Source organism: Copidosoma floridanum, unplaced genomic scaffold, assembly GCF_036245765.1.
Source record: "Copidosoma floridanum isolate Cflo_tuat_1 unplaced genomic scaffold, Cflo_Japanese_pri ptg000004l, whole genome shotgun sequence".
In the NCBI taxonomy this organism is placed as follows: domain Eukaryota; kingdom Metazoa; phylum Arthropoda; class Insecta; order Hymenoptera; family Encyrtidae; genus Copidosoma; species Copidosoma floridanum.
Window position 1 is genome coordinate 9,981,125 of NW_028321881.1, and position 24,304 is coordinate 10,005,428.

The 24,304-nt window shown below is 42.8% G+C and overlaps 1 protein-coding gene across 1 annotated transcript; it reads right to left on the bottom strand.

Moving 5' to 3' along the window:
• Window positions 1–744: 744 nt before the first annotated feature.
• On the bottom strand, window positions 745–7,589 carry LOC149375726 (uncharacterized). The gene is made up of 7 exons (XM_089595967.1): window positions 7,574–7,589; window positions 4,873–5,031; window positions 4,612–4,761; window positions 2,888–2,950; window positions 2,762–2,817; window positions 2,419–2,635; window positions 745–896 (listed from the first exon to the last, which is right to left on the bottom strand). The coding sequence occupies exons 1-7, from the start codon at window positions 7,587–7,589 to the stop codon at window positions 745–747; spliced, it is 813 nt and encodes a 270-aa protein (XP_089452093.1).
• Window positions 7,590–24,304: the final 16,715 nt, after the last annotated feature.

The following is a 24,304-nucleotide window of genomic DNA, read 5'->3' on the forward strand; positions in this document are numbered from 1 at the left end:
GAGTTTGCGGAAATTTAAGCGGGAAAGTACGTAAAATTTAGTATTTCACACCAAGTTTTCGGTTATGTCGGTCCTTAACGCAGCTCGAATAAATCTTTAATAATTCATGCAGGTTGGGCAACATATGTTCTTGCTTCTCGTCTTGAATCTCTAGTGTAACAGTATACATATACACGGGTACATGGGTACATGTACATACATACTCACAAACATACATACATGCATACATAAATACAACGCATACATATATGTTTAGTGAAAATTATTCCCGTAAAATTGTTCAGTTGGTCAATTTTTACGTTTTTCTCGTTACCTGCACTTTTTGTACAAAGTAAGTCATTTACGACCCTCTGCACATCGATTTCACGTGTTTATAGAGCTTATCGTACAGTATTTTTAAGCGCAGTATTTTTAATTTATTTAAACTAAGTGCTTACATTTAGAAATCATATTAAACCTTGAGAAAGAAAGCTGCCACCATAACGCATTATTATTTTATAGATACAAATATTTGACGTACTAGTGTTTACCTTCAACATTATTAATTAAATTACTATCGTTAAATTTTTATTTAACATATACGAAATTGGGTGTAACAATCCGTACTTCCTAATTTCGGGAAGGGTGTAAAGAACGTGGTTTAAAATGTTTATAATAATCTCTTTATGTGAACTCGCACTGACAGGTACATTTACCAAATGTGAATTTGGACTTGTTAATAATTACAAAAAAAATAAGATTTATTTACTCTTCGAATTCTTTGTCTGGAACATAGCCAAATGTTTGTTTCAATTCCTGAAATTTCTGTTTCAATTTCTCCCTCATGTTGTTGACATATTTACTGATAAGTATGTCATCGAAACTTTTCACATTCTTCAAATACCATTTGAACACATCTGAAATAAGTTTATCTTTTACAATTTTCACGTACAATGAAGCTAATAACTTACTTGTATATACCTAAATAAGATATTAATAATAACGGCTTTTATTTTAAATGATTGATTGTCACGTGACTAGTATCTCTATTCAGTTAATCGTTCAGAAAGAGCAAGCGGTTATTATGGCAGTGTGTTAGTCAATTGCATTTAATTGCAGAAATATGTTTACAATACGTAAATGATCCACAGTGCTACTGTTTTATTTGATTGTCTCTTTAACATAAATAATTAAAGTGAACAGCTTTATTGAATAATGTTAATCAGAAATGAAATACATATGATGTATAGTTCAATTTATTTATTTTAGAATATGCTACGGTTTTATTGCATTGACTTAGATACTGTTTATTTATTTATTTTCTACTGTGGCATTCCTTCTGAAGTTGACGAAAATTGCAGGGATTTGGCTAGTCTTTTTCGATTCAGAAAGCGGAAAAATATCGGCAAAATTTGTACCTCTTTACATAACGAACTGCGCACGTTTAATAATAAAACACTTTCACAATAAGAATTACATCTGAAGCTTTTGTACTTAGAGCACGATTTCGTGATAAATTTTACTTATTTCTGACCAGCACTTTTTGATGACGCTTCGCCGCGGACGACAATACACGGACGTTCTGGGACTTCTTTACTTTTCCGGACTAGACGCATAATATACTATTATTTTAATAAATAATTTAATAATATCTATAATAAACCAAATATTTTAAACAATTATTGTAAAAACGGGTTAATAATACGTAATATTTAAATTAAAAAACAAAAAGAACTACATTATTTATGATGTGAGAGATGGTCTCTCAACAGAGACCGCTTATAGCTAAGTGGATACGGCCCAGGACTCTGATGCACGAGAGTGTGAGTTTAAATTCCGCAAAAAGTATTGTTTTCTTTTTATTGTATTTCTTTGAGGAGTTGGATTATGGAGTGAGAATTGAGAATAAACTTGTGTTAGTTTTTTTTCATTTGGTGAAATAACAGTGATAGTAAAAACACACTTCCGTGATATACTTTATGCAAAAAAATTTCAAAATCATTGATTCACTCTCGTACATAACACGCCTATTAGGATGTATCGCAAAAAGCTCATCCGCCAGATAGCGCGACAAAGCCTTAGGGAAAATGGCGTCTTTTACGTGTACTAGTGTACTTATATATACGATGTCTTATATAAGTATATACTTCATATAGTATATATAAGACATAAGGTATATATAAGACATCGTATATATAAGTACACTAGTACACGTAAAAGACGCCAATTTCCCTAAGGCACGGTCGCGCTATCTGGCAGATGAGCTTTTTGCGATACATCCTAATATTAGGATGTTTGCCCCGCAAGCTCTACCGCTAGCGGTGCTGCTGCAGATAAGTCATCATGGCTTATCTGCAGCAGCGCCGCTGGCGGTAGAGCTTGGCAAACATCCTAATAGAAGTATTACTTCAAGAATGTTTTGGCTAATTATAAATTTACCTTCCAGTAAACACCACTTATCATGTTCTACTTCTTTACGCGGGCTGCGCCCCTCGAACTTCTTGACTGTGCACTTTTTTAGATCAAAAATTCTGTTTGCAAACACATACGCAGTCCAAATAATCTCTGCCGCTTCTCTTAAAAAAATAAACGGAGACTTCTTTATTGCTTTTGTCCATACGGCCTCATCCACTTCGACGTCCAGGCCAAGATACACCTGTATGAATTTTAGCAATTAATAGCATGCTTGCTATAAAAAATATGTTTATAAAAAAAAATTTTTATCAATGAAAATATAATTTTTCTCGTTTCGACAATTATTATGAAGCCTACTAATACTTACAATGCCTCTCACTGCAACAAAACGCTCCCTGTTATCAGGATTTAGGTTAACCACGACTGAAAAAGTTTTCTCATTTATTGTGCAATTACTGTTCACAAAAAATATTATTGCACGTATTTTTATTACCTTTCAAATCGGTATAAGCCTTTTTTGTAGGTCGATGCACTTTTGATCGATTAATCAAATCAACTGAAATATAAATATAAAATTTTTGATTATTTGTAAACTACATAAAAATTCCTTTTTTTCCGGTTTTTTTATACTCAAACAATGAATAATAACATCATTAAATTTGTATACAATTTTTTTATCATTACAATTATAAAATAGTGCCAAGATTTTAGTAATACGCGTTTCTACAATACTTCAAACTCATTTATATGAGGTTAATGGGTATCCATCAGGTTCCTTAAGGTAGAAAATCCCTCCCGCATAACAACCCAAACATTGTTTGAGTTGCATGTATGTTATAAATTTCCGTATTATCTTTCGATAAAAAATAAAAAACTGTAAGGTATCCACACTAGTTGTTAAAATAATTGAGTTTGAAGTATAAATATTTAACATTGTCAAATGGGACGAGTAGTTATCGACAATAAAAATACACTAAACAACTCAAAAGAAATACTTCGCGCACACGAAAAAAAATTTTAGGATTTTTATTTTTCATTGACATTTTAAAATTGCGGGGTATCCAGGTTAAATAAAGAGTAAATTGGCATTATAATTTTCTTTCCAGAGTACCAGACGATATTAGTAGTTCATGTATACATTTGGCAACGATGCATATGCGTTTTTATCGACAGTGCATTGTGACACGAAAATTCAAATTTTATAAAAGTTAGCTTATAATAATGCTAGAAACTGCTCGCATGTCACTGTATATATGTAAGCTGACGTATGCGCATAGGAATTAAAATATTATTGTACGAGCAGCTACTTTTTTTTTTACAAAACGTCCAAGCTAATTCCTCTGTCGTAAAGATTGCATTGTTGAAATGCACGTAGTACAAACTAAGTAAACAAAAAACTTAACCTCTCATGTAACTGAGGCTCACCAACTATATAGATATATATTTAGTACGGTCCCCTGTACATAGTCTCATCTGCTGATTGTCAGTGTTGCCAGATATCAATCGCAGACGGACGGTGCTCTTTCGAGCTTAGTTGAGAACCCACGTATAGGTATAATTGAACACCACTGAGGGATTTTCTACCTCAAGTACGCTTAATATGCTACTGTATCTTTTCACGACGCAGGGATAAGCAAATAATAGGTACTAAAGACAGACTCAGATCAATTGAATCAGGGAAACAAAAGATCTTCGTTAAAGAAAACCACATCGCAAAACCATATAAAAAAAAACACTAGATTTCAAATGGTATACGTCGTGATTTTACTTTGTTTTCACATGGCTTTTTGTCTTACACAACGTTTCTTATATGTTATGTGTTTATGTGGTTTTTTTTACATTATCATAAAGATAAAAGTTCAATGACTGTTAAAACATTATTTGATAGTACAATATTGTGATAGTAATTTCTCCGATTTGTCCTACTTAAAAAAAAAAGGTTTTACAGAAACGTAGTGGTTTCAAAACCATGTGGTGATTGGATACAAAAAAACCAATATGAAAAAAGAGCAAAATTCGTCTCATTACCCATATACGATAATTATTTTTTTCCTACATGGTATTTTGATGTGGTTAGGTAAAACCAGTTGTGAGGTAAAAATAATTTTTTTTCATACCATTGGAAACATTCGATTTTGACACAGATTAAAAAGACAAATAATACTCTCTACTTACTATGCAGTCGAAAGTTTTAGTATAAGGTCAAAGTTGTATTACCTCGCTGCGCTTCTGTTAGACGAGGTCGTTTTGATTTAAGGGAAATATTGAAAGTTATTCGATTGTTCCCTCTCTCGTTGTTGTCGTGTACATTTCCAATATTAATTGCCTTTTCTATTTGTTCATCGTTGTCCTGTTCATTTTCCTCATCTACAACATTCACAAATATTTTTTGGGTTTTGACATAATTTTGAGAGACAAATAATACTCTCTACTTACTATGCAGTAGAAACTTATTATGTAACGTCAAAGTAGTATTACCTTGCTGCGCTTCCGCTAGACACGGACGTTTTGATTTCGAGGGAATATTATTACAGTTAAGTTGATTTATCGCAATTATCGCCCTGTCGTTGTTACGTATATTTCGAATATCTGTTGCATTTTCTATTTCTTTGTCGTTGTCCTTTTCTTCTTGTTTATCTACCATAAAAACAAAATTTTTTTTGGATTATACCAATTACAAATGTGACGCGTAAGAACCTGACGCTTGCATCTGCCTTAATCCTGACGCAAATCTGAGGAAGCGGAAACACGCAAGACTTGCTTAATTTTAACGACAGAAACTGTGCGCAAATCTTGCGGAATCGGTTGCTGACAGTATTATAGTGTCAGTGAAGTTGACAGTGTTGCGAGAGCCCCAGTTCAAGGGATAAAACAGTTTAACGGCTATCATGGCTGTAACTTTTGCTTACACCATGGAATACACGACGGTAGCACCATGAGATATCCTGTCTTAAAAGAAGAACCTCAAGAAAGAACTGCTGCAGAAACATTGCACTATATGAAACAATCAGTTATTGAGGAACATTACAAACCTCAGTATGGTATAAAAACGATTTCACCACTAATAAATTTAAAATCTTTTAATATTATATCTGGATTTGTTGTAGATTATATGCATGCTTGCTTGAATGGGGTTGGTAAACAAATTACAAGTTACTTAGTGAACAAGCACGATTACGAGTTGTACCAAACTTTACTAGAGAATGTAAAAAACCCAAACCAAATTTCCTGCTTGACTAGGCCGTTATCCGATGCTAATTATTGGAAATGTCGAGAATGGGAGAATTGGATTTTGTACTTAAGTACACCATTAATGTCATTAAAATTGTCACAAAAGCTCATCGAGTACTGGATGTTGTACGTAGAAAGTCTATACATTTTGCTAGGTATGAACATTTCTCTTTCGGACCTAAAGAAAGCTGACGAGAACTTGCGTTCTTTTGTATTTAAAACTCAAAAATTATTTGGGGAACGCGCCATGACCTTTAACGTTCACTTACTGCTACATTTAAGCAAAAGTGTACTAGACTGGGGTCCGCTTTGGGCGCACTCAACGTTTACCTTCGAAGCTGGAAATCACGAGGTTTTAAAAGCAGTTCACTGCGCAAAAGGATTTATCTTGCAAATTCTAAGGCACATTAACATTAATCGTAGTATTTTTGTATTGGAGAAAAAAGTGTTTGAAAATTCTCATGAAGTGGTACGGGTGTATTTAGACAAGTTAAATAAAGTGAAAACCAAAAAATGTACAAAAGTGAATCAAACCACGTATTTTGGGAAGGGCTCATGTTTGGAACGAAATTTTTGTACAAATGAAATTCCTGTTGGAAGCCAAGCATACCACCGGATCGTTAAGAATGGCTGCTTATTTTCTACTTGCTTAAAAATTAATCGGCGATCAGATAACTCCTTTGCCCAACTTGAAAATGGAACGTTCGTTCAGTTGGTTAAATTTATAGTAGGTTATGACAGTGTCACAGAAGATAACATAGAAAAAACGATATGCCACGTCGTAAGCACACATCCTCATACTTTAAGTAAGAACTTCAAAGTACTTCAATCGATAACTCATATTGATGAAGCTATATCTATTATAGATACAGATGTAATAGAGAAAGTTTGTATACTCATAAATGCTGACGAAAAACAGTATATATGCCCTGTCGTCAACTCATTATTCTATTAGTGCGTTACTTTCTCCATCTATATATACAGGCTGATATGTAACGGTGGCATTTCCCGGGAACAGCGTGTAGAGCAATTTTTTCCGAACCGAACCCCGTTTGAATTAATTTTTTAGGGCAAATAGCTTTTAAATGGGAGGCGATTGAAAATACGTTCCAAACTACCCCTAAATGGGGTTGGAAGGGTATGGCGCGCCCGCATGAACTCGCGACGTTGCCACATTGTCATTGAGCTTATTTGGTAAGTATACATAGATATATCCATGTGCGCACGCACTAGCGTCTGCTATACTATACTGCTGTTAAATTGAAGGTTGGATGTTACAAGGTAAACATTGCCTGCTCCTTATGCTGTCGTGTTTTGAAGCCATGCCACAGATGTAACTGCATGAATATTTCAAATATAACATGTCAAATCATGTAACAGCAAGAGTATAACGTATCACCTACTATTAATAAATAAGTGTCGAACTATACTGCAGCCGCTCAGTCGAAGTTCTATTGGCTTGCACGGGAAAATAGCGTACCCTACAAATAGTTTCTTTATCTTTACAGGTGTTTCAAAATCCCCCCAAATTGATTTTGTTGGCCTTTTCATCATCTCTACAGACTCACTCAGTGTGCTAAAAGCTATAAAAAATTACTCCCCAATCAAAAACAAACACACATCACACCTCATCCTTGGAATAAAAAATCTAATTTACCTCAACATTATTAATAATAGAAATATTTGGCATATCGGCGTCTCAGAGAATGAGAACCAAGGCCATCCATAAAAAACAGAACAGAATAGGGAAAAGAGCGTGCATCAGCTCGATGTAACGTGCGCATTCGCACCGTTTTTTTTTGGCTGTCTGCGCACGTTATTTTACGCTCCCATCACGCACGCTGTTTTCGCCAGCAGCACTGCACCGCCTTAAAGCTGCAGTCCCATGGAGCGCTATAGAGCATGCAGGATAGATTTGTCCCCATAAGCGGCTGTGTTAAGTTATTACCCTGCAGGATAGCCATATTGCGCGGCGCAATAGCCTTAACACTACTTGGCGGGCACTTGGCAGGCACTTGACGGGCACTTGGCGGGTACTTGGCAGGCACTTGGCGGGCACTTGACGGGCACTTGACGGGCACTTGACGGGGACTTGACGGGGACTTGGCGGGCACTTGGCGGGTACTTGGCGGGGACTTGGCGGGTACTTGGCGGGCACTTGACGGGCACTTGCTGGGTACTTGGTGGGCACTTGGCGGGTACTTGGCGGGCACTTGCTGGGCACTTGGTGGGACTTGGCGGGCACTTGGTGGGCACTTGCCGGGCACTTGGCGGGTACTTGGCGGGAACTTGCCGGGCACTTGACGGGTACTTGACGCTAGGGCGTGCGCACATGGATATATCTATGTATACTTGTGGCGGCACCCGCTGGCCAAAACAAAAATTCGGCTTCGCGCCGAAAGCAGCAGCTTGTTCCGCGAGCGCTGTACGCAGTTGCGTGAGCATAGAAGAGACGCACTGTGGTGCGCAGGCCCACTCTCGACCCGACCAGCGTCGACTGCGGCACGCGCCCATCCGCTGCGATCGACCAACTAACAATTTACCTTTTTGTTGTCTTAATCTTTGTACGTAATAAAGTGTACTTTCACACGGCACGACTTTTCCTTGTGCGCCCCAGCCTCTACCTCCGCCATCCTTGAGCACCGGGGAAAGGCTCGCCTCGTGACATTCCCCAAAGTGGCGATCCTGCCAGGATTGGTTTTTCTTTTTTTTTGCAACGAGGTAAGAAGTGCGGTGACAAGTGAGAAGCGTGATGGTGCTATTTACTAACAGCGAGAAAGAGTGAGAAGTTCGCGTGCAAGAGCCGGCCGCCGAGTTCGCACCCGAGCCCGCTGCCGCCCGTGGTGCAGGCCGGCGATCCTAACTCGAGAGCCTCGGCCGCGAGAGGTGACGCGCGCGCACTCAGACATTTTTGCTTGACAAGGTGCTCGGACCTCGGCCCCTGGGACCACGGTTCCCTGTGAGTGCACGAGAGCCACGTGGCGAGTGACATAACCTCAAGCACGGTTATCGTGCTGTCTCTCTCTATCTCGCGTACACGAATGTGGTGCCTGTGTCGGGGGCGTGCGAAGCACCAGACCTAACCAACACGCACGTGGCCGGTGTGGGTGTCTCGGCCCACGCCAACCTGGACGACTCCGACGAAGAGACCACCGAGCGCGAGCGGCGATACGAGCGTCGCCAGCAGCAGAGAGAGGAAAGGCAACTACGCCGAGACCTGCTAGCCGTACAGGAGCTACTGCAAACATCTCAGGACGCCGCGACCCTGCCGACGACCCCACAGCAGGACGCGACTACATCGACGGCCACGGCTCAGCAGCTGGCTGTAACGACGTCAGAGCAGCAGCCGAGTCCCGCAGTGCCCACGCAGGAGATCCCGCGGCCCGCCGTATCATTGAACAGCAACGTCATGACGACGCCAAGGCTACAGTTGCCCCGGTTTTGGGCAAAATCACCAGCCGCGTGGTTCGTACAGGTGGAAGCCGCGTTCGAGACGCATGACGTCACCACCGACCGGGCCAAATACCTGGCCGTCGTCACGGCCTTGGAGGGTCCAGCTGTCTCCGAGCTGAGTGACGTGCTGACCGACCCGCCAACGACGGACCAATACAAGCACCTGAAATCAGCCATCCTGTCGCGGTTTGCTGATTCCTCTGACGCCCAGCTACGCAAGCTGTTTGGTGGGCTCCAGCTGGCCGACTTGAAGCCATCCCAGCTCCTGCGCCAGATGAAGAGCCTCGCTGGAAATAAGGTCCCTGAGGAAATCATGAAGATTAGGTGGTTTGATCTTCTTCCCCCACAGATCACCTGCATGCTACGCATCATGAAGGCAGCCTCTCTCGACGAGCTCAGCGCCATGGCCGACGACTTGCTGGAGACCCTCCCGGGCGTCCACTCCGTCGGCAACCCCACGGCGCCAGCCCCTTCGGCGAACCCAGCTGACACTTCCCAAGGCGCAGTTGCAGCCGTAGGAGGCAGCCTCGCCCAGGAGTTGGCCGAGATGAGAAAGCTGCTGACCCAGCTGGTCGTCAATCAACAGCAGCAGCAGCAGCACAACAGAGGCCGTTCCAGGTCTCGAGGCAGAGGGGCACGCGGCCGGTCACAGACACCTTCCGACCATCCGGATTGGTGTTGGATTCACCAGAAATTCGGCGGAGACGCTCGAGGTTGTCGCCCGCCCTGCTCCTACTCCTCGACGTCGGGAAACCGATAACCCCCCCTCCGGCTCAGGCGGCGGAGGTGGGCGACAACGGGCCCACAGAAAACCGCCTCCACGTCTACGACCGAGAGTCCCGGACACGCTTCCTGGTTGACTCCGGTTCCGTCATATCAATACTGCCCAGGCACCTCGTTAAGGACCGAGAGTTGCATCGCCAACCGCTGACGCTGACAGCCGCCAACGCGTCGCCGATTGCCACCTATGGCAACCTAACCCTGGCGCTCAACCTTGGCATTCGACGCCCATCGAGGTGGGACTTCATCGTGGCCGACACACAAGTTGCCATCATCGGTGCCGACTTCCTCGCTCATCACGGCTACCTGGTAGACGTCAAGCGGAAGCGGCTCGTCGACCCTACCACGAACCTCTTCACGCACGGTTCGCTGGTACCGGCAGCTGTCCACAGCGTATCAGTGGTTACCGCTCCAGTGCAAACACCTCCCGGAGATCTTGGTAAACGCTACGCAGACCTCTTCGCCGAGTTCGCAGACATCTGCTCCCCTGAGGCCACCGCAGCAGCCCTCCCCGACCTACCTGTATCACACATGATACATACTGCAGGTCCGCCAATCTCCGAACGACCACGTCGACTACTGGGGCCACGTCTGCAGGCGGCCAAGGAGGAAATCGGACGCCTCCTCGAACAGGGCATTGTCCGTCCGTCGTCCAGCCAGTGGGCGAGCCCGATACACCTCGTCGAAAAGGCCAGCGGGGGCTGGAGAGTCACCGGAGACTACCGACGCCTGAACGCCTGCACAACTCCGGACCACTACCCCCTGCCCATCATCGACGACTTGCTACAAGAGGCAACGGGTAACGTCTTTTCAGTCATAGACCTGAGAAAGGCGTTCTACCAAATCCCGATCAGCAAGGAGGACATTCCAAAGACGGCCATCACGACTCCATTCGGACTCTACGAGTTTACGAGGTCCTCCATGGGTCAACGCAACGCCGCTCAATCGCTCCAGCGCACGATGGACCACGTTCTGCGTAATCTTCCCTTCGCTAGGTGCTATCTGGATGACATTTTTGTGGCCTCTGAGAACCACGAGCAGCATCTCCAACACCTACGGCAGCTCTTCGACGTCCTGCGCAAGGCGAAGCTGCGCATCAATCCACAGAAGTGCATCCTGGGGCAGTCACAGATCGACTACCTAGGCTACACAGTCTCAGCCGATGGGGTCCGCCCTCCAGCGCACAAGGTCCAAGATATCCAAGCCTTCCCAAGGCCGGAAAACTCCTCCGAGCTCCGACGGTTCTTGGGTATGGTAAACTTTTACAGACGCTGTATACCAGGAGCGGCCCACGTTATGGCTCCGCTCAACGACCTGCTGAGGGACCTCCCGCCCAAGCGCAAGAAGGCTCCGCTCTCCTGGCCAGCTGAAGCAGCCACTGCCTTCGAGGACTGCAAGGACGCCCTCACAAAAGCAGCCACGACCACGTTCCTTAGACAGGACGCCCCGATCGCTCTGAGGACCGACGCCTCCGACACGGCGATTGGCGCAGCCCTGGAGCAGGAGTACCCACATGGTACCTGGAGACCACTGGGTTTCTTCTCCAGGAAGCTCTCTGAAGCTGAGAGGAAATACTCCGCCTACGACAAGGAGCTCCTCGCCATATATGCGGCCATCAAGGTCTTCGAGCGAGTGCTCGAAGGACGACCTTTCACCGTCTTTACGGACCACAAACCACTGGTCTTTGCAGGCCGTCAACGCTCGGACAAAGCCTCGGCAAGACAGGCTCGACAGCTCGACTACATCCTGCAGCACCAGGTGACCCTATCCTACGTCAAGGGCGAGGATAACGTGGTAGCCGACGCTCTATCGCGTATAAACGCAGTAGCTATGCCGTCCATCCTGGAGCCAGAGGTCATAGCTAACGCCCAGAGGGACGACGACGAGCTCCAACATCTGTTGAACGATCCCCGCACCGATCTGCAGTCGCTGTCCATCGACAACCGCCGGATTTTCTGCGACCTCTCCACGGGCAAAGTCAGGCCATATCTTCCGAAACCACTCCGCAAGACAGCCTTCGAGGTCCTACACAACCTCTCGCATCCCAGCATCAGGGGTACGGCCCGACTCGTCTCTGAGAGATTCATGTGGCCCAAGATGCGTAAGGACGTAACGCATTGGGCTCAGCAATGCGAGCCCTGTCAACGTGCCAAAGTCCACCGTCACAACCGCTCGGCCCTGGGAACCTTCGACATGCCCGACGGACGCTTTGACCACATTCACGTCGATCTGATCAAGCTCCCGCTTACGAACGGTCTCCAGTACTGCCTGACCATCATAGATAGGTTCAGCAGGTGGCCAGTGGCTGTCCCGATCCCAGACCAGCAAGCCTCGACCGTCGCCAGGGCGCTCTACGACAACTGGATCGCCTGTTTCGGGACCCCACTCACCATCACGTCGGACCAAGGAGCACAGTTCGAGTCGGCCCTCTTCACAGAGCTGGCCAAGATGATCGGCTCAAGCCGCATCCGTACGACGCCGTACCACCCTCAATCGAACGGAATGGTCGAGCGTTTCCACCGAACCCTCAAAGCAGGGCTAATGTGCTCCCCAGACGTACCCTGGCCCGAGGCCTTGCCTTCAGTCCTCCTAGGACTTCGCACTTCCTTCAAAGAGGATCTCCAGGCATCGCCAGCAGAGATGCTCTACGGCGCCACGCTGAGGATACCCGGCGATTTCTTCGCAACGCAGGATCTCCCAGTTGCCAATCCACTGTCCTTTATCCAAGGTTTTCGTCGCCTCACCCAGGCCATCAAGCCCGTCCAGGCTTCAAGACATCTAGCCCCGCACAAGCCGTTTGTCTTTGCTGAGCTGCAGAGGTGCTCACATGTCTTTCGACGCATCGACTCCATACGACGGCCACTAGATGCTCCATATTCAGGGCCGCACAAAGTTATCCGGCGGGTCGACGATCGCAACTTTACGATCGAGGTCAACGGCCAGCCGCGGACAGTCTCCACAGACACCTTGAAGCCGGCCTACCTGGAGGCGGCAGACCTGCCAACCACCAAAGACGTCGACCATCCGCGCGTAGGACCAACGACTCAACCTACACCAGCGGAGAACAACGGCTCCAAGCAACGGGCCCAGCGATCCACGGCGACCCCACCGGTCGTGCCACCGACTCCAGCTGCCACATCATCTTCAGGCCAGACTGCTCCAGAACCTCCGAAACGCAAGAAGACGGTATCGTTCTGCCCGCTTCCAGCGAACAGCACTGGAGGGGGAGTCCCTGTGGCGGCACCCGCTGGCCAAAACAAAAATTCGGCTTCGCGCCGAAAGCAGCAGCTTGTTCCGCGAGCGCTGTACGCAGTTGCGTGAGCATAGAAGAGACGCACTGTGGTGCGCAGGCCCACTCTCGACCCGACCAGCGTCGACTGCGGCACGCGCCCATCCGCTGCGATCGACCAACTAACAATTTACCTTTTTGTTGTCTTAATCTTTGTACGTAATAAAGTGTACTTTCACACGGCACGACTTTTCCTTGTGCGCCCCAGCCTCTACCTCCGCCATCCTTGAGCACCGGGGAAAGGCTCGCCTCGTGACATTCCCCAAATACTTACCAAATAAGCTCAATGACAATGTGGCAACGCCGCGAGTTCATGCGGGCGCGCCATACCCTTCCAACCCCATTTAGGGGTAGTTTGGAACGTATTTTCAATCGCCTCCCATTTAAAAGCTATTTGCCCTAAAAAATTAATTCAAACGGGGTTCGGTTCGGAAAAAATTGCTCTACACGCTGTTCCCGGGAAATGCCACCGTTACATTTCAGCCTGTATATGTAAGTGTGTGAGGGTGGTAAAAGTGGTGTATATTAAATAGTCCTCTCTGTAAATTTAGGTGTGGAAATTATAGTACCTTTTCATGCTCACGCTGTAACGCTAGAAAGCTGAAACTCTCGTGTGATATAATAAATATCTATATAGTGTAATCTGTGCCCGCTAAAAAGTTGAAACTAATTAATTTTCTAGCGTTTTAGCGTGAGCATAAAAGACACCTTAAATACGCGTAATCTGTAGCTTAAAATTAATGACATGAAATTTCGTAAAATAAGTTACCACGTTTATTACTCGATGTAATAGACATGTATTTATAAAATCCAATATTGGAATGTAAGGTGATTCGGCCTCTCTCCCTATTACTTTTAGTTGTAGTATGTAAAATAAAAATAAATAGGTAACCTCATAATTATTGCTTCAGAAAAGATAATTGTAATATATTTATAAGTATATTATTTTTATGTTGACGTAGAGTTTTGCACAATTAAATATGTTTGCAATAAAAAAACACATAAGTGTAGATGTAAAATATATTTTTTGTAACGTTCGTACAAAATGCGGGAAGTCAAGATAAAAAGTTGAGGCAAAAATTAATAAAAGATGAATTTGTAAACCTGCAGAGTTTGAATAAATTTTACGTAAAATTTTAGAATAAGTATTGTTAAAATTTATTGTCCTTATAGTGATAAAACTTTATTCGAGCTGCGATAAGGACCGACATAACCTAAAGCTTGGTGTAAAATACTAAATTTTACGTACTTTCCCGCTTAAATTTCCGCAAACTCACTTATATTCTAGATATGTAACAGTTAAAAATAAAGATTTCTTAAACTCCATAAATTATTCAAGATTTTTTTGAGCTGCGTCAAAAGCATACATAATCCTTAAAATTAGCGGAATCATGGAATTTGATGAGTTTTGTAACATAATGTTCGCCAAAAAAAGGTCTTCTTTTCTCCATTAAATATTTTATATTTTGGGGGCGCGTCAAAGGCTCAAATAACCTTTGTTGAGTTTTTGAGTATAATTTCCAGTGCGTTGTAGTCATAGATATATAAGAGTTGAGTACACGAGAGCAATACCAGCCTGTAAAAATGCTTTTTCATGCTCACGCTAAAACGCTAGAACGCTAAAAGTCTTGTAGTTTAGTTTCTCTTCTATGTTTTTTTAAACCTATGGCTTTTCAAATCACCTGAATATCATACGATTTACTGTATAAATAACCACTGTTACCAGCGTCCACGCTACAAAGTTGAAATAATTGCACTTTGTAACGTGAAGTCTATAAGCGACACACACATATATAGGTGTATATATATATATATATATATATATATATATATATATATATATATATATATATATATATATATTAGTGGGGCTACGCCCCCTCTGCGTGCTCCGGGCGCCAACCCTCCATTTTCAATTTTTTGTTTCATTGTAAGGGCGGCGAGGGGCGGATAGGGGTGGCTAGATACCACTGAATTCCTTAAAAGTATGTAATATAGGAATATATATATATATATATATATATATATATATATATATATATATATATATATACATATACACTAGTCAGGCTTCGACCCCCTGCACGCGCCGCCCGCCAACCCCTCACACTGTAATGATTTGATTTTTTTGAAAAATAATGATTGATATTTATAAATGTTTATAGTATACAAAATACTAATATATAGTTTGGAAAAATTACAAACATCAGGAATACCTACTTTAATATATTTTCATAAAATTTGACTTAAGCAATTGTTATTATAATTTTAATTTATAATATTTATTTGTTTATTGACAGTAATATATTAAAAATTTTTTCTTGCACCTAATTCTTTTGAATATTATCTCTAGAAATTAGAGTTTAAGAGGATTTAATCCTATCCCAATCACACAGTTAATCGAAAACCTATATATGGGGACGCTTGTAGGATTTTGAGGTTGGATTAAAAAATTCGACTGATTGAAAATCACAGAGAAAATAAACAATTTTTCCATTATTTTATGAAGGGTATTGAGGAGGGGCCGCGGGGGGGGGGTTGTCGCCTGCCCCCCCTCCCCCCAAAAAAACTATATAATATAGGAAGATATATGTTCGTATTAAACTAGCAGACGTTCAGATACAGCTGGGTGGTCATAGAGTACAAACAAACATAGATAAGAAATTATTTACGTCACAAGACTTTCAGCGTTCTAGCGTCTTAGCTTGAGAGCATGAAAAGGCACCGTATGTGGCAGCGTGATCAGAGTCAGAGAGACAAAGATAAATTCTTTTTATGCAGCGATCTTTCTCTACGCTGATCACGCTCCAGTCGCTCTCTCGCGCACTCTATTCTTATTTTCTATAGTTGTAGTAAGACCAACAAAAAAAACGAACAGATTTTTGTTTTTACCATATCCTTGGAAAAAAATAGCTGACATAAGAACTTACGTAAGAAATTACGTAAGATCTTACGTAAGAACTTACGTAAATTCTTATGTCGATAACTGTACGTGAGTAGTCACGTCAGTTCTTATGTAAGAACTTACGTATAATCTTACGCAAGAATTGACGTAAGATCTTACGTTATAACTTACGTGAAAACTTACGTAATTTCTTGCGTAAGATTATACGTCAGTTCTTGCAAAGCATTTTTAGCTGGGCTCCCATAAGCCCAGAAGTTCAGTCGAGAAGGAGAAATCAAGGAACCAATTCGTAACTGCAACAATAGTGAATTTATTGACTGAGTGACTCGTGAGGCGACTGCCCTGACTCGCAGTCGTACAAAGAAGAAGGAAAACATAGTGAGCGGGTAGACCGCTACAATAAAAAGCGCTGCAATCGCAAGCAAGCGCGGAGGACGGAGTCGGTACTGCAGAGCTCTGAGTCCCTACATACTCCCCTCCTAGTACAAAATCAATAGAAGCAATAATGCTATCATACACAAAAGGTTACGCAATTATAATTAGAGTCGACTGGTGGTCGATAGACTAGAATTTTAGTCTTACAAAATTGTTTGCGTATTTCAATACAAAATAAAAAAATACAATCTTTCACTAGACATTATTATCACGACTGTAATTATACCGATTGTCGGAAGACTAGATTTGTGGTCTTATTTAAACTATCTATTTAATCAAACACAACAAAAAAAAAATTTTTAAACGGTATTTACAGCCAAGAATGGATACGAGAAAAAATGTATACGTACTGAATTAAATACCGTATGACACGTACAAAGGTGTTTAAAAGAGGCTTAAAACTAATTACAAAACTTTGCACTTAATCTACTTAACAGAAGTGTCGAAGGTCACTTTTTTCTTATTACTATAGGTTTTAAGGATAGGGATAGGAGGAGTAAAAACTTGAACCTTCTGAGGGCTCTTAGTAAGCGCCGTAGTAACCAAGTCATCAGGGACAAAATGTGCTGGCTTTAAAAGCTCGGTCGACACAACCCGAGGGGTGCCCCTATAATCAATTTTGTAATCTTGATCTGAGATCCTCTCCAAAACCTTGTAAGGACCAGTGTAAGGCCTTTCCAGAGGTTTCCTGACAGCGGCTGTTCGCAAAAAAACATGTGAACAGGTGTATAAATCTTTAAAAAAGAAAGCGCGAGGTTTATATCTGTGTGTGACGGGTACAGGTCTGAGTTTTTTCATATGCTCTCTGTGGTCCTCGATGAAAATCTGGGATCAGCAGTGAAATCACTGGGAAGAAAAAATTCACCAGGTGCCCTAATGTTTGTGACATAGAGAAAATCCGCAGGGGAAGCACCTGTGTCACTTCTTACTGCTGTGCGCAGACCAAGAAGCACTGTAGGCAAAAGTTTGACCCAATCTGCATCATTGTGACACATCACGGCCACCTTAAAGCTACGATGCCACCGCTCAATCATGCCATTAGCAGCAGGATGATAGGCCACCGTTCTCATTCTCTGACAACCGAGAAAAGAAAGATAGGCTTGAAAGAGCTGTGATTCGAACTGTGATCCCTGGTCGGTGGTCAAAAATCTGGGTGCCCCAAAGCGAGCAACCCAGGATTCCTGAAACGCTCGAAGAACTGACGCAGTGGATATGTCTTTGAGAGGCACTGCCTCCACCCACCTAGAGAATCTGTCAATCATTGTGAGAATGTAAGAGTAGCCTTGGGAAGTGTTGAGAGGGCCAACCAAGTCCATGTGGACATGGCGAAACCGATCATCTGGAGCGATGAATTGTAAAGGCTCGTTTTAGACATGTCTGGAGATTTTTGATTGCTGGCAATCGAGACAACCTTTACACCAAGTGGCAATGTCTCTATGCATATTCGGCCACACGTACTTTTGTCTGATGAGCTGATCAGTAACTTTAGTACCCGGGTGAGATGCGGAGTGAGTTAAATCAAAGATTCTTTTACGAAGAGATTTAGGAATAAAAGGACGAATTATCTTACCGGTGAGATCGCAATAAAGACTAGTCTGACTGTGACCCAATTCAATGGGTTTTAGGTTGAGAGAATGGGCAGGAGATTTCAGCAGCTCTGAGAGCTCAGAGTCATGTTGTTGCTCCTTGGCCAATTCCGGGAGCTCTAACTCAAGAGGAAGACGAATGACTTCTACTCTAGAGAGTGCATCAGCCATTACATTTGACAAACCTGGCAAGTATTCAATGGCAGTAGTAAGCTATGAAATAAAGTAGAGCTGTCTCCGCTGGTGAGGAGAGGCCTTATCAGACTTTTGAATAAACGCGTAGATAAGGGGCTTGTGGTCAGAGACGACCTTGAAATTACGACCCTCTAAGAAGTGCTTAAAATATTTAATAGCTTCATAAATCCCCGTGAGCTCACGATCGTACGCTCTGTAGTTTCCTTGAGCTTGGCTAAATTTTCTGAAAAAAAATGCCAGAGGCTTCCAGTCTCCCTCAAAGAGTTGCTCAAGGGTAGCACCTATGGCAAAATCAGAAGCGTCTGTAACGAGACGTGCTTCTGCGTCAGGAGATGGATGGACCAGGAGGGTAGCCTTAGCCAAGTGACTCTTGGTAGTTTCAAAGGCTTGCTTGGCTTCTGGAGACCAGTCAATGACTCTCTGATCGTTTTTCTTTGAATCAGCCGTGTTATCAAAAAGAGGGGCCTGTGCGGAGGCTGCCTGAGGAAGCCAACGACGGTACAAATTGACCAGCCCTAGGAATCTGCGAAGATCTGCAACTGTGACCGGCAAAGGAAAGTCGAGGATGGCATCTACCTTCTCTGAGCAGGGCTGAGAACCCTTGGAAGAGACCAGATGACCAAGGAAAATAAGCTCAGTTTTACCAAACTCACATTTCGGAACATTCAGTCTGAGGCCGAACTGTTTTAATCTTCCAAAGATTGTGCGAAGGTGCTCTTCATGCTCTTTGATGGAAGAAGAGAAGATGAGCACGTCATCAAGGTAAACAAAAGCGAAGTCGAGATCGCCTAAAGCCTGGAAAATGTATCTCTGAAAGGACTGAGATGGACCAGTGTCTGAGTCAGCCTTTGGGACTACTGAAACGTCAGCACCAGTGTCATTAAGAAAAAGTTTACCCGAGTTTATGTCCCGGATATGGAGGCGTTTAGAAGCAATTGATAAGTTACCCTCTCTCAAAGCCTCCACTTGAGGAGAGTGATTTAGTTTCCCGAGTCAGAAGGCTTGGGCCAAGAGCAGTTGCCCTTGCAGTAGTGTGCCTTATCTCCATATTTATTGTGGAGGGCACACAAACCATTAGAAGGTACTGAAGAATTACCGGAAGACTTGGCATCCTGCCCAGCCGTTTTACTTTTCGAACGATCACGAGATTTACGATTAGAGTTTTTCTCTAGCTTGTCAAGTCTTGAACTCATTTGAGTTAACATTTCTTGAATTTTGCTAAGCAAAGAACTAACAGCATTGACACTGGGAGATGAAACCTCAGCACCAAGGGTTGAGATCTGGTTGAAAGATCCAGCTGAATCCATGAATCTGTCTGCAGCTGCGGCCAACTCCGACAACGAATCAATATTGTGGATTGACAGTGCGGACCGACAAGGCTCGGTAAGCTGCTCAAGAAAGACAGATCTGAGGACTGCTTCCGAAGCACCCGACTGCAAGGACTTCATCCTGTCTAAAACTGTTGAAGGTTTCCCATCAAGAGAGACCTGGCCCCGAAGCAGCTGTCTGAGACGTTGCTCAGATGAGCCACCATACCTATTAATCACTTTCCTCTTAACCTGTTCATAAAGGTCAGCCGGGTGAGGATCTTCATTCGGGAGGTCCATGACACAAGCAACAGTGTCCATGTCGAATTTCTCTGCCACAAAGTCTGCCTTCGTAGAGGAAACTGTGATTTTGGCATTGCGAAAGGCAATTTCTGCCAAGGAAAACCATGCAAGAGGATTGGCACGATCAAAAGTAGAAAGCTTGGGAGACTTATATGCAGCTACCTGTGGAGTACCCTGAGTTGCAGGCACCTGCTGCTGAACTTCACCCAGCTGAGCCCTGAGATCTTCCATCTCAACCTTCATTTCTTCCAATGATAAAGCCATGGTTACGAAAAAAAGAGGAATATTCAGCCCTCAGAATGCCAGCGAGAAGAAAACACTGTAAAAGAATGCACACCGAAGGTCGAAGTTCTACTCTGGGAGTCTGAGGGATTCGCAAAAGCTAAACTACGCAACAGTTCCACATGTATAAAATTCGCGCCTGGTCTGTCCACGCAGGAGCAGCAACAATTGTAAGAATAAAAAAATGTTGACCTGTAAAAGCTGGATAAAGGACACCTGTGCGCTGTAAATAGGCTGGCCACAGGTTTTCGACCTAGCTGGAATCAGTGCTAATGTAACAAATAATTAAATGTACTCGCAGGTACCAATGTCAAAATTAATGAGCCACTGATTCGAATTGTAAGGAGTGTACTGTGCTTGCGAGCTGTAAGGAGGCTACGCAAACACAAATTAAGATTACAATAAAAAGAAAATGTTACTGCGACGAAAACAATAAGCAGTAAATAATATTACTTAAATGATTATACAGGTCACAAAGCACAAACCACTACTATCTAACTAAAGTAATTGGTTACAAAAATTAGCGGCTAAGGAAAGGGGTAAGAGGACACCTGTCCCTTCATCACGTCTTAACCTACGTAAGCACTTAAACCTAGTCACTTAATGTCACTACAAAAGTTATTAATTTAAAACTTATTCACTTTTATGTAAAACGTTATACTTGCTTGCACTGTCCACACACTATACCACTGTTTAAGGTAGTTGACAAGATGCAGTCGTGCTCAGTGAGAACGAAGATTACTGCGTATAATATTACTGTATAGTCAAAGTAGAAATGGTTGAGTACTACTCGTCTCTTTGCGTGCGCAGAAGAGCAAAAATTGGCTGTCTGCGCTTCTTGACGAAATCGGGCAACGTTGTATTCTCATATATATGTATTTGTATATATACATGTATATTATTTTCGTTTACCTTTGTTTGAGAATTAGGTTATCGTATTACTTAATTTGTGCTCAGCCGGTTGATTTTGCAAATAAATATGAATAATCTAAGATTGAAGAACGGAAAATTTGTAACAAAAAAGTTAGGTAAGAAATACAGTACTTGTGTACATCGTATGAATGAAGCAAAGAAAGCAGTGATTCGTAAAGAATTATGTGCACAGAAAGGAAGATCAAAAGTGGCTAAAAAAAAAGTTTATTTCTTAGATTGTTGTAATACAAATATATTTTGGTTAATTTCTGTAATCATGTACTAGATTATTCATTTGATAATTTTATTGCACATTTTTCTGTTTATTAAGAAGTTTATTATTTAAACGAATTACATTCCACAGTTTCAAATTATATTTTGAGTTCATGAATGACGTGTATATATAGCGGCAGTAGATGTATATATACAACGAGGGCGAACGACGTTGTCATGTCTCAAATTGTATATATAAGCTGTCTGCTAAATTGGTTACGTTCGCTCGAAATACACGAAGTTTGTGCTAAAATTCCTCAAAAACAAGTAGCGGAAGGAACATCATGAGATAATGCAAAATATTCCTTGGATTCCACGGATTCAAAAAATAGTTTTCTTTAAAAATGTATAGAAAACTATTCTTGTAATCTTTAAAACTGCATGGCTCACATCAGCGTAACAGAGGCGTCCCATGATAAAAGCCATAAATTTATAAGTTAATATCTTAATTTTTAGCTGCGGTACCTATGTTGAAATAGTACTGATGTGTGAAGGACACTAAAATGTACTTATTTGCTAAGTTTCAAGAAAATCTACAGAAAATCGATTTCCTTGTCAACTACCTTACAGGGCGTGGAAAAGCTAAGACGCAGCAGGAACGGCGACGATGGCAGGGCGTGCAAAAGCACGCAGCAAAAACGGCGACTATGGCAGAGCGTGCAAAAGCACGCGGCAGCGACAGCGATGGCGAAGGCGTGCTTAACACGCAGCACCCCGGAGAACAGGCGTATAGTGCGTATACCAACACGCAACACCGCAACAGTTCCAGGAAAAGCTGCACCGTCTCTCCTTGCTGTGCCGTGGTTGGAGACAAAGGGAGCTTCCATGATGGCCACCGTCTGCCAGCAAAAATCTCACCTCTCGAACGTCGGGGTCACCAATATGGGATTATGTCCGTAATGCCGAGATAAACTCTGGGATCAGGACGGGCTCCCATAAGCCCAGGAGTTCAATCGAGAAGGAGAAATCAAGAAGCCAATTCGTAACTGCAACAATAGTGAATATATTGACTGAGTGACTCGTGAGGCGACTGCCCTGACTCGCAGTCGTACGAAGAAGAAGAAAAACATAGTAAGCGGGTAGACCGCTACAATAAAGAAGCGCAGCAATCGCAAGCAAGCGCGGAGGACGGAGTCGGTACTGCAGAGCTCCAGCGTTGGGTTCGGCGGATTCAATATCAGAACTTTTTCCCTAGATCGTATACATAGCTATACGATCTAGGGAGAATGTTCCGTTGAGCAGACAGAACAGCAGTGAAGGAGCATTGCCAAAGACGCGTGAAAATTAAAAATTGTAATATTATAACACAAGCGCCTATCACCCAATAACCCGGGGCGCTTACTGGCCACTCTTTTAAATAAATAATTATTAAAATAACACAAGCGCCTATCACCTCATGACCCGGGGTGCTTACTGGCTACTATTGAATAATAAATTATCATGTAATTGCAAGAGCGCCATTTATAGAAATCTTTGTCGTACTAGATAGGCAATCAAAATTTTGATATGTTTACATATGTTATCGATTAACTTTTTATTATTTAATAGTGTTGCAAATAAGTGTCCTGGATCATTAGGAAAAAGGTGCTTGACATATTTATTAATAACTATTTATTTTCTAGATTCGCAATTAGCGCCCCAGGTTATACGGTGATAGGTGCTTTTGTTATTAATAAGTATTTATTTAACAGTGTGGCCTGTTAGCGCCCTTGGTCATGAGGTGATAGGCGCTTGTGTTATTAATTAATAATCATTCATTTAACTGAGTTGACAGTTAGCCCCCTGGATCATTAGGTGATAGGCACTTGTGTTATTTTAATAAATATTTATTTAACAGAGTGGCCAGTAAGTGCCCCGGGTCATTAGGTGATAGGCACTTGTGTTATTTTAATAAATATTTATTTAACAGAGTGGCCAGTAAGCGCCCCGGGTCACTAGGTTATAGGTGCTTGTGTTGTTTTAATAATTATTTATTTAACAGAGTGGCCAGTAAGCGCCCTGGGTCATTAGGTGATATGCGCTTGTGTTATTTTAATAATTATTTATTTAAAAGAGAGGCCAGTAAGCGCCTCGGGTTATTGGGTGATAGGCGCTTGTGTTATTTTAATAATTATTTATTTAAAAGAGTGGCTGAAAAGCGCCCCGGGTCATTGGGTGATAGGCGCTTGTGTTATTAATGATAATTTATTTAACAGAGTGGCCAGTTAGCGCCCCGAGTCATTGGGTGATAGGCACTTGTGTTATAATATTACAATTTTTAATTTTCACGCGTCTTTGGCAATGCCTCTTCACTGCTGTGCTGTCTGCTCGACGGAACATTCTCCCTAGATCGTATAGCTATATATACGATCTAGGGAAAAAGTTCCGATATTGAATCCGTCCAACCCAACGCTGCAGAGCTCCGAGTCCCTACAAAGATTAAAATAAAAAGAAAATGTTACTGTGACGAAAACAATGAGCAGTAAATAATATTTTTCAAATGATTATACATGTCACAAAGCACAAACCACTACTATCTAACTAAAGTAATTGGTTACAAAAATTAGCGGCTAAGGAAAGGGGTAAGAGGACACCTGTCCCTTCATCACGTCTTAACCTACGTAAGCACTTAAACCAATCACTTAATGTCACTACAAAAGTTATTAATTTAAGACTTATTCACTTTTATGTAAAACGTTATACTTGCTTGCACTGTTCACACACTATACCACTGTTGAAAGGGCGTGGAAGAGCTAGGACGCAGCAGGAACGGCGACGATGGCAGGGCGTGCAAAAGCACGCGGCAGCGACAGTGACGATAGCAAAGCGTGCAAAAGCACGTGGCAGCGACAGCGACGGAGAAGGCGTGCTTAACACGCAGCACCTCGGAGAACAGGCGTATAGTGCGTATACTAACATGCAACAATTCCAGGGAAGGCTGCACCGTCTCTCCTTGCTGTACCGATGGTTGGAGACAACG